Source organism: Polistes canadensis, unplaced genomic scaffold (assembly GCF_001313835.1).
Source record: "Polistes canadensis isolate GaletaPanama2010 unplaced genomic scaffold, ASM131383v1 scaffold_229, whole genome shotgun sequence".
Taxonomy (NCBI): Eukaryota; Metazoa; Arthropoda; class Insecta; order Hymenoptera; family Vespidae; genus Polistes; species Polistes canadensis.
Window position 1 is genome coordinate 216,071 of NW_014569776.1, and position 10,117 is coordinate 226,187.

The 10,117-nt window shown below is 25.6% G+C and overlaps 3 protein-coding genes across 8 annotated transcripts; all 3 read left to right on the plus strand.

Moving 5' to 3' along the window:
* The first annotated feature begins 899 nt into the window (after nucleotides 1-899).
* Nucleotides 900-1,950, plus strand: LOC106790299 (60S ribosomal protein L36). 2 transcript variants are annotated; one of them, XM_014755086.1, is made up of 4 exons: nucleotides 900-972; nucleotides 1,341-1,467; nucleotides 1,547-1,681; nucleotides 1,802-1,950. In XM_014755086.1, exons 2-4 carry the CDS (start codon nucleotides 1,342-1,344, stop codon nucleotides 1,886-1,888), a joined length of 348 nt encoding a protein of 115 aa, XP_014610572.1. In that variant the 5' UTR covers nucleotides 900-972; nucleotide 1,341; the 3' UTR covers nucleotides 1,889-1,950. The 2 variants fall into 2 exon arrangements, with proteins under 2 accessions (XP_014610572.1, XP_014610573.1); XM_014755087.1 differs by having other exon boundaries at nucleotides 919-982.
* A 714-nt stretch (nucleotides 1,951-2,664) lies between these two features.
* LOC106790309 (myoneurin) lies at nucleotides 2,665-6,370 on the plus strand. Of its 2 annotated transcripts, none has more exons than XM_014755103.1 (7): nucleotides 2,665-3,108; nucleotides 3,287-3,511; nucleotides 3,635-3,846; nucleotides 3,963-4,285; nucleotides 4,396-4,638; nucleotides 4,900-5,832; nucleotides 5,959-6,370. In XM_014755103.1, exons 1-7 carry the CDS (start codon nucleotides 2,980-2,982, stop codon nucleotides 6,153-6,155), a joined length of 2,262 nt encoding a protein of 753 aa, XP_014610589.1. In that variant the 5' UTR covers nucleotides 2,665-2,979; the 3' UTR covers nucleotides 6,156-6,370. The 2 variants fall into 2 exon arrangements, with proteins under 2 accessions (XP_014610589.1, XP_014610590.1); XM_014755104.1 differs by having other exon boundaries at nucleotides 3,022-3,108; nucleotides 3,366-3,511.
* A 469-nt stretch (nucleotides 6,371-6,839) lies between these two features.
* LOC106790310 lies at nucleotides 6,840-9,364 on the plus strand. 4 transcript variants are annotated; one of them, XM_014755107.1, is made up of 5 exons: nucleotides 6,840-6,918; nucleotides 8,121-8,340; nucleotides 8,426-8,513; nucleotides 8,601-8,831; nucleotides 8,893-9,364. In XM_014755107.1, the coding sequence occupies exons 2-5, from the start codon at nucleotides 8,126-8,128 to the stop codon at nucleotides 9,004-9,006; spliced, it is 648 nt and encodes a 215-aa protein (XP_014610593.1). In that variant the 5' UTR covers nucleotides 6,840-6,918; nucleotides 8,121-8,125; the 3' UTR covers nucleotides 9,007-9,364. The 4 variants fall into 4 exon arrangements, with proteins under 4 accessions (XP_014610593.1, XP_014610594.1, XP_014610592.1 ...); XM_014755108.1 differs by having other exon boundaries at nucleotides 6,902-7,142; XM_014755106.1 differs by lacking the exon at nucleotides 6,840-6,918 and adding an exon at nucleotides 7,627-7,799.
* Nucleotides 9,365-10,117: the final 753 nt, after the last annotated feature.

The window sequence follows — 10,117 nt, forward strand, 5'->3', positions numbered from 1 at the left end:
CTAAAACATTCTTTAAGTACAATTTATTTCTATCCCATACGTATGTATTTCTTAATCAGTCTCTTATGTATTCATATGTATGTTCGTATTTTATAACAATCCAGTTTGTTATATAAGTAAAAAAGAATAAGATAACAAATAATGGGAAACAATTTTTTTTCTTTATCTTTATGTAAAATCACGATTACTTTATTGATCTCATTAACTTAATGATATTTTATTTCTTGTTAAGAAATCATATCGCTTTCATTAAGATAATGGAACACGTTAAATATGTATAAAGAAAAAGCAGGATCAATGGATTATGAGTGTTGTGATACATTATCATAATATGATAATAAATGTAAATAACTGTGCGTCAAAATTTGATTAAAAAAAAATAACAGATCTTATTTTAATTTTTATTTTTTATCTTATTATTATTATTATTATTATTATTATTATTAATGTTCAGAATCTATAATAAAAACCCTATTTCTTTTTTTTCTTATGAAATTATTTAAACATTTATATATGGTTTTTGCGTTTCAAATTCAACTTTTGGCAACTCAAAATTTTTCACAAAATTGTTTTATTTATTTTTTTTAACCCTTAAACGGAAAGATTCCTATCATTTTTCCCCAAGTAAAGTAGATTATAAAATATAATATATATAAACCTATAGACACATATACTTCTCAAATAATAGTACTTTTCTAGTAATATTATTCACACACATCTAGTGAAATTTCTATTATTTCATATAATAAAAAATGTAACAAATAATTTGTTTTCTATATTTTAATTATTTGCATTAATTTCTAATTATAAAATCGAACGTAATAAATATCTTGTGAAATCTTTTCGTAATATTCAGTGCTAGTAAAAAAAAAAAACCAATGGGGTGCAGCATGCATCAAGAGAAAAAATAGTTGGTATCCCTGACGTGCTCTATCTTTTTCCTTTAAGCGATACATGTGAAAAGTAATTCAAGTAAGTTAAGGTTTGTGTGTGAATATCGTGAAATATCTAGATAATCTTCTTAATTAAATATTAAATCAGTAAATTATTAAGTTGCATTAGTTTGTTGCATTGTTTTTTTTATAATATTGTTTCATAATAGTAATGTAATTATTAAGAGCTTCGATGAAAACATTGTTTAGCACCAATTTTTGTTCTACCATAATAATTAATATTTGTTATTTTCTACATAATTATTTATAGAAAATAATACCCTACATCTTTTACAATAATTTACATTTGTCAATTAACAATAATTTTAAAGTAGAGATATGTTGTTTAGTTTTACTATGAATGTTACATTATTGATCATCACATAACCTTATTGCATTATTTGATAGAATGGCACCAAGATATGAATTAGCTGTTGGCCTCAACAGAGGTCATAAAACTACTACCATCAGAGTAGCTAAAAACAAGACAGAGAAGGAAAAAACTATCATTCTTCGACCATCTAGATTGAAAGGGGTAAGAAATACAAAATCATGTCTAAATGTATCAATAAATTAATGAATAAACTATTGTAACAATTTCTTTATGATTTCAGAGACAAACTAAACATAGCAAATTTGTCAGAGACTTAATCCGTGAAGTAACTGGTCATGCTCCTTATGAGAAACGTGCTATGGAATTACTGAAAGTATCAAAGGATAAACGCGCATTGAAGTTTTTGAAAAGAAGGGTAAATAAAAAATTTGATTGGTTAATTAACATTTATCTAGAAAATAATACTACATTTAATAACATGTAATATTAAGTAATCTATGAAGTATGTTTTCTGTACTTTGACTTATTATTTTAGTTGGGCACTCATATCAGAGCTAAGAGGAAACGTGAAGAACTTGGAAACATTCTTGTACAAATGAGGAAAGCTGGCGCCCATCATTGATTTAGTTATAAATTAATGTATTTCATACGAATATTATTAAAATATATTCAGTAAAAACAAAATGTTTCATTCCATATGTTCTATATCCTATTAATAATATTTTTTTATTTCAATTATTAACTATGAAATTAGCTAGACAATTTGTGAATTATCTGTAAATGCATACCTATTATTTCTGCATTGTATACAACCCCTATGTAAAATATAGAAAAGCACTACTCTGAAAGTTAGTAACATTTATAGAAATTTTAAATGGTAAAATATCTGATTAATTAATTAAATCAAATATGATATACATTTATGCGCATAAATATTAATTTGTATATTAATTTAAAAAAAGGAATTAATTGATATTCTTTTTTTCAATTTTTTGTACTTTGCAAGGCTCAATAACGTGAGAGCTCTATGACATCGCGCAATTTATATACCTATGAATACGACCTTGAATATGTGGCAGTACTGATTACATTTATTTTAAATAATTAAATATTTTAATAAACTATTACGAAATGCGTTTTATCAATTTCATTTTTATATAAATATAATTATAAATTATAAAAGAAACAGGACAAATGCGCATTGCATCAATAAATATTTTGGTAAGATTACATAAAACGCATTGATTGGTTAAGAAAAGAGAGTTCTGACCAATCGAATAAGAGAAAATCGAGTATAGTGGAATCTTGAGTAAAAGTAATGTTATGTAGTCTAATTATTGTCATAATATAAAAAAGTATTAAAAAACAATTAATATGTTAAAATTGATGGTATTATGTGTGAAATATTAAAGAAGACAATTTTTCTCTAGGTTTTTTTTTAAACAGAAAATTGTATTACACTCAGTTTGCATTTGACGATTATAACCATTAATATATCCCTGTTATATTTTACATATATGACGTTATACCTAACAAAATGTACAATTATCTACATTTTTCTCAAGTCTGTCGATAAATTTTTTAATTTATATGCATATAAACATATATAAGTAGCACGTGTTTAATGTTAAGATAAATATTTAACGTGTTGCTTAGTAAGCACAAGTTTCAGAAGTTAATGAAAGGATGTACAATAAATAAGATTTTTCCATTATGGAAGGCATAAATATTTATGAAAAAATAACATCAGAAGAACTCATTAATACAACCTGCACCGAAAGTTATGGAAATGATACCGAATTTGTAATATTGAACAAATGTACTACCGTGGATGACAACATGGTAAATATAAAAATATATTACTCATTATCATATTGACATTTTACAGTAGAATTTTATTTTTTTGCTAATAATATTAACGATGTAGCAATGAGAAAAGTTGTCATTCATTTGTTTTTACTAATTTCCAAGAGAAATCGTATCTTAATAATAAAAATCGAGTTAAAAAAATGTTACATAGGTTGTTGGAGAAGAAGTAGAAGTTAATGGAAATGTGGACTTGCATCAAAGAAATTCTCTAGATGGTAATTGTTCTTTAGAAAATATATCAACATCTGCTGACGACAATATTCATACATGCAACAAAGAAATAACGGATTGTGTGGAAACTTGTTCTATAATTTCTTCCACAAGTTCTAATATTAAAGATAATTTAAGTCAAATTAATGACGAAGAATCTACCATGGTAAGTGAATTACAACTAAAACATTGTTTCTTTTTATAAATATATATATACATATGCAAGCACATAAGAATGATTTCAATTGTATAATAATTTTTATTTATTATTTCCTATATATTAAAATAGTTACCTAATATGATGAAGGAAGTATCTACGATTGATTACTGTAATAATACCGACGATGAATCTCAGGGTGACGATGAAACGATAGCAATGTTTGTTACTGCTGCTGGTCAACAATTAGCACTTTATGCAGTTGAAGATTCTGAGGATATTTTTGCTGTCTCTCTTTACGACGAGTCTGGTGAACCTCCAACAAATTTCCAATTCCTTATGAAGTATGTATGTTAGATGTATGACATTTAACTAACTATGGATATAACTTATTGTATATAGAAATCATTCACATAAACATATCAGACATATTAGATTTATTAGACAATTATATTTATAGAGTAGATGTGGAAAGATTGATAGGCGAAGGTGCTGTAAGAACGGTGAAAAAACCATCACAGATAAAAAAACACTTATTAACTACACAATCTTCTGTACTATTATCTAAAGAATGTCTACTAAATCAAGAAGCGGAAGATGATATTGCTAAAGATATAGTTCACGATAACTATCAAATAAAAGGAGATCAAACGCCATGGATTAAAAGATCGTGTTTGTCAAAAAAAAATGATGCAAAACATGACGTTTCGTTAAATATGGATTTTAAATCCGAAGACTCAAATGTAACATATGTAACGATGGACGATTGTACTATGATGTTAGGTATTTAATAATATCTCAGTTTACATATAATTGTCAATTATTACATACACATTCTGTGTGATTTTCATTATTTCTATTTCATATTATAATTTTAAGTATATTTATGATAGATTCATCCTCTGTCGACGAAGACAATAATGAACAGGAAATATTAGTACAATCAACGGTGCAATATATTTTTTTTGAAGACAATGAATCTGAGTCAGAATTAACATTTGATGAAGTTCAATCGACCCTCAAAAATATGAAACACCAACGACGAACTTTCTCTAAGAAGTCATGCACGAAAACAAAAGTAGATGACGAATCTGTTAAATTAGATGTGTCATCTTCTAAAATGATTATTTCTAATGGTATTTTAACTCTTTTTTTTCAATCAACAAACATTTTATAAAATACAAATATTAACTAGGCTAAAATATTGTATATAAGCGATGAACAAAACTGAACATGCTTTTTACACACACATGTTTGAAAACAAATTAATATATTTCAAAATTTCCAATTCTTGTATTTTTTTGTAATCAATGTAAACATTTTAAAAAATTGTATAAAGTGTGTTCAGTTTTGCTTATCAATGTATATATGAATGTACATTTCTTTTTATCTAACAGGAACAGAGTCAGATGATGATAGATTAAATGCAAACAAAAATACAGAAGAATGTAGCCAATCTAAACCAATACATACAGAGTATAAAGCGAAGAGACCTCGTAAGCAACAATTAACTTCTGTAAACCGAGAAGATTCAGAAATAATCATTCAACCGGCATCTTTGCTAACAGAAAATGACAAGAGTACAAAATCAAGAGGTAAAAGAAGAAGATTTACTTCGCCTTCTGAATATCATGGTAAAAGGAATAATTCGAAAAATTTGATGAGAATGAAACAAAGAGTTATCGAGATTATTAATATAGATCTTGATGAAGATGAAAATATGTCGCCGGTAGAAAAGAATATTGTTGAAATAACTATAGACGAAAATAAAGACAAATATTCTAGCGACAAAGAAAATGATATAATAATGGTAGGGGATTCTGAAGATGAAGTAAAAGAAAATGTTTCCAAGCATACGGGAACTCTTATGCAATGCGAATTTTGTTCAAGACGGTTCAGACAGAAGAGAGCTTTGGATACTCATTCGCGTGTCTGTTCTAAATCATCATCCGACGTAGTCAAATTAGATTCCCAAAATCTTAATCATGTAAATAATGTTGATAAAAAAAAAAACACCAAATTGTATGCGTGTAAAATATGTCAAGAAAAATTTGAAGTTGTAGTTGCACTGGCTCGCCATGTGCGTTTGGAACACTCGCAGAGGAAAAGACGTATATCTAGTAAATCTTCTGGGGAGCCAGATTCCGACGAATCTTATTCCATGGACGTTACTAAAGAAAACGTGAGAATACATAAAAGAACGAAAAAAAAAAGGGATCACGCTCATTCGTGGGAAACTAACAAATTATGTTGCAAAGATTGCGGAAGATGGTTTTCAAGTGCAGCTTCCTTAAGTACGCATTATCTGAAGCACGATACAAAGAGACCAGGTAAAATAATGTCAATATTTATTTGATTTATTTGATTTATTTTGAAATTAAAATGCATTTTTTATATCTTATGTATATCTGTGCACAAGCAGAATATTCTTTATCTGCTTAATTTGTTATTAATAGAGAAGCAGATTCGTCGATGTGAAATTTGTAAGAAATTAATTAAATCAAGAATACTTTATATACGTCATCTAAAAATGCATAATAATGTCAAATTGTATGCCGGAATGAATGCATTGCAAAAGAAGTTACGAAGTACTCGGCAACCTACACGAAAGCTCATGGCATTGAGAAAAAGAGGAAGACCACGGAAACTTTGATTGATTTATAAACATGTTATTACCATTTAAAATATGCAGCCTTTCTGTTAAGTAATGTTAATGATATTCTTCTATTAAATTATCTTTTTGAGTGTGTGTTTCGCACATACTTTCTTTTTCTCTAGGAAGACATTAAAATATTGTAATTTGAAATAAATTAATGTATGTTGGTATTAGCATGAATGTATCAATATTATTATATACTTTTATGTTAATTCTTTTTCAGTAAATTATATAATTATTGTAGTAATATATACATTACAAATATTAAATGAATATTATGTATATATAAATGCTATATATGAAAAAGAATCATTACTATAGTTATTACTTAATCGTATTAATCTTAATATTACAATACAATCACATTCATTTTTCTTGTTTTATCCTAACGCATATGATTTAATATCTAACTAATTGTTATATAAATTTCTATAAGAAGTTTCATCAGGTTCTTGAGAATAATTATGTCACAGACGACCGCTCACACTATAATCTATTTATATATAAACAAATAATAATTTAATTAATAATTAAACTTTAATAATAAATTGTATCGGTTTCTCTTAGAGCTGTAATGAGCAGGTAGTAGTAGTCATTAAATAAAAATTAAGTTGTCGTCATTCCTGTCAAAGTGTGTCACGTGATAGAAGCCATATTGGAAATGTCAAAAAATGACATCTGTTGGTCGAGTAAACAACTAAATGTAGGTGTGCCCCTAATATTAGACTACATTCTGTACATGCATATATAAACAGCCCCTGTACGTATATTTCCAAAGATTAATATATCAGAAAATCAATAATCGAAATAATATAAATATCGTTACACATATCGATGATAATTACGCGACAAATTGTTGTTTAAATAATAATAAACAATTCTTTACTTGATACTCGTATTTTTAACGTTAACATATGGATAAGTAACGTAATTAATATTACAAAATATGTATCTATAACAATCGCGAGAGAAAATAAAATAAAAGTAAGATAATATTAATATAATTATGTTTCTCTTAATATATACATACAAGTAAATTGAATAATATTTTCGATGCACATAATTCGAGAAAAATTCGATCAAGCATAGATAAAGGTGCAACTTTATTTTCCCAAGTGTATCACATTTCGTGTATGATATACGTGTTATAATAATTAGATTTATTTCTTTTCCTTTTATAAAAAAAAAAAAAAAAAAANAATATTTAATAGTTATTTGTTTAATAGATATAAATAAAAGTATCAAACAATAATATCAATTGAATATAAATTATTATGCGTTAATCTGATTTTTTGTTTTTAACATTATAGGCTGATTTGCAATTTGCGAGAATGAGATTTAATAATTAAATCTTTTTCTTATAAATATAAATATAATAGAATTATTTATTATATAATAAAAATAATATTTGAGAAATATAAATTATAAGATTTTTAAAAATGATATAGATACATGTATTTGTTATAAAATCAATTGGCAAAGATGGTGAGTGCGATCTTTTATGGCTTGGGTCAGATTCAGTCAAGTTTGACATTCGCGCTATCAACGATGTACTTTTAACGTCATTTTAATCTTAAGAAATAATTGCATTAAATGACTTTAAACAATTAAATATTGAACGTTTTAATAAGCATATCGTGAGTATGTAATATAATTTTTATTTAAATTCAATAACGAGATTAACTTTAGTTAAAATTCTATGTTATAATTAGTGATAAAGTGTGTCTTTCTCTTTCTTATTATTTTAGATAGACATCTGTCAAAAAAATTATGACAGTAGTAAATTACAAATAAACAAACAAACAATTAAGAACAATCTCATAGAAAAATAATAAACATTTGTATTCTATCAGATATAATATATATATATATAATATAATGAAAATAATATTATTAAATATAGGTTGCATTTTTTTTTGTTATTGATCATAAATTTGTTGTTTTTTCTTTTTTTTTTCATAGAAACAATGGCATCACTTGAAGATAGTTGGAAAGAAGCAACCGAGGCTTTGGACAATGATGCTTGTGACTTGTGGTTTGATAAATTAAAAGAGGCTTATTCGGAAGAGAAAAGAACTTATCATAACATAGAGATGCTTTGCGAAAAGTTGAATCAATATTATGAAATAAAAGATAATTTGAAGAATCCGCAAGCTTTGCTTCTCGCACTTTTTTTTCAAAAGTATGATCTACCTAAGTGTGAGAATGATATTAATATTTTTCTTATATAAATTATTTTTAATTGATTATTTATTTTCTATTTGTAGCTTTGAATATGATCCTAAAGTCATAGACGAAGAGATTAAAAATTTAGAACATTTCAATGCTTTTGCTGATGAAGCTGGTATTAGCGTAGTAAGAAAAAATATATATCTAATTATTAAGTAAATAATTAAAAGAACGTGTTACAAATTTCTTGATGTATTTTTTCTATTATTTTAGGATTCAGAATTAAGGGAAGAAACATGCGCTTTACTTAAGGTTGTTGCTACACATAGTACAGAAGCTCATAAAGTTGGAGGTGCATTTGGTAGCGAAGATGCTCATTACTTTCTAGATTTAGATATGGCTGTTTTAGGTTATTTGCCTGAAAATTATGCAGAATATAGGGGAAAAATTCGTGGAGAGTATGCTTTTTTGAGCGAACCTATGTACACTGCATTGCGATTAAAGGTACAGTATTCATTTAACTTATTGATGCATTAATTCTATTTCATTCTTCTGTTATTTACAGGTGTTACAGAATTTTGTACAAATTCCTAATATTTTTGCGACTAAAGAGTTTCGAGAAAAGTTCGAAGAACAAGCGCGGGAAAATATACAAGCTGAAATAGAATTGTTATCTTAAATCTTTTATGGAAATTTTGAACAAAAATATGTTGAGTAAGCAGAAAAGTTCAATGTTGTGAACGTTTTATTATCCAGATATATTTTCTATATCTTTAAACTTTAAGATGGAAAAATATCTTGGATAAAAATGTAGAGGTTTAATTTTGATTAATATTAACATACGTATCTGTAAATAGTGCTTCTCTCGTGATATTATATTGAGATACGCAAAGAAGTTTATTTTTATTTAAACTATATATGAAGTCTTTGATTTCCTCATTTTTATGTTACTTTGCAACTTATTGTTATATTTATTAATATTATGTACGAATGTATTTATTATTAATTCGTTTGATAAAGTATTATTTTATTTTCTATGTTGGTCTAATTATTTTTTTTTAAATTTATGATTTCATACCCTTGAACTATAGAAAGTACAAAGAACATATATTGTTCAAGCACATTTGTGAATGCTGTTTCTAACATAAGCATTAGTTTGAAGTAATAGTCCAAGAGATTACTGTTTTATTTTATAATTTTTGCTATGTTTAATTTGTAATTTTTATTTACTACATAATGCGATTGATAAAAATACATGAAAAAAAACTTGATATTTATGTATATTTTATTCATTATAGTCAACAAACCTTATATTATATATAAATAATTAATATGTAATTAAAATAAAGCTGTTTTAACTTGATTCTCAATCTATCATCAAAATAAATGTTTACGATAAATAATTGTATTAATTTTCATAATTAGTTTGTGTTATTTTAAATGAATAAAGTATTAATAAAAAATATATAAAACTATTTTAAATTAATGTTAATAGTGGATAATATGCTGGATGCTTTCTCGTAAATGTGATATATAACATAAAATAAAATAGACGCAAAATTTTTAAATGTAAATGGTGCTCAAATTATTGCTACAATAATAATGAATTATAAAATATTAATAAATGATTAATTCTTTTAATTAGAAATATCTCTTGGCAATATTCTTTCTTTTTTCTATTTTTATAAGCGTTTTAAATTGACCCTATCTCGTCTATTGAAAAAATAATTGTGAATCAAATTGTTAATATTTTTTTTAACCATAATAAAAGAAACTATTCAGTCTCGTTA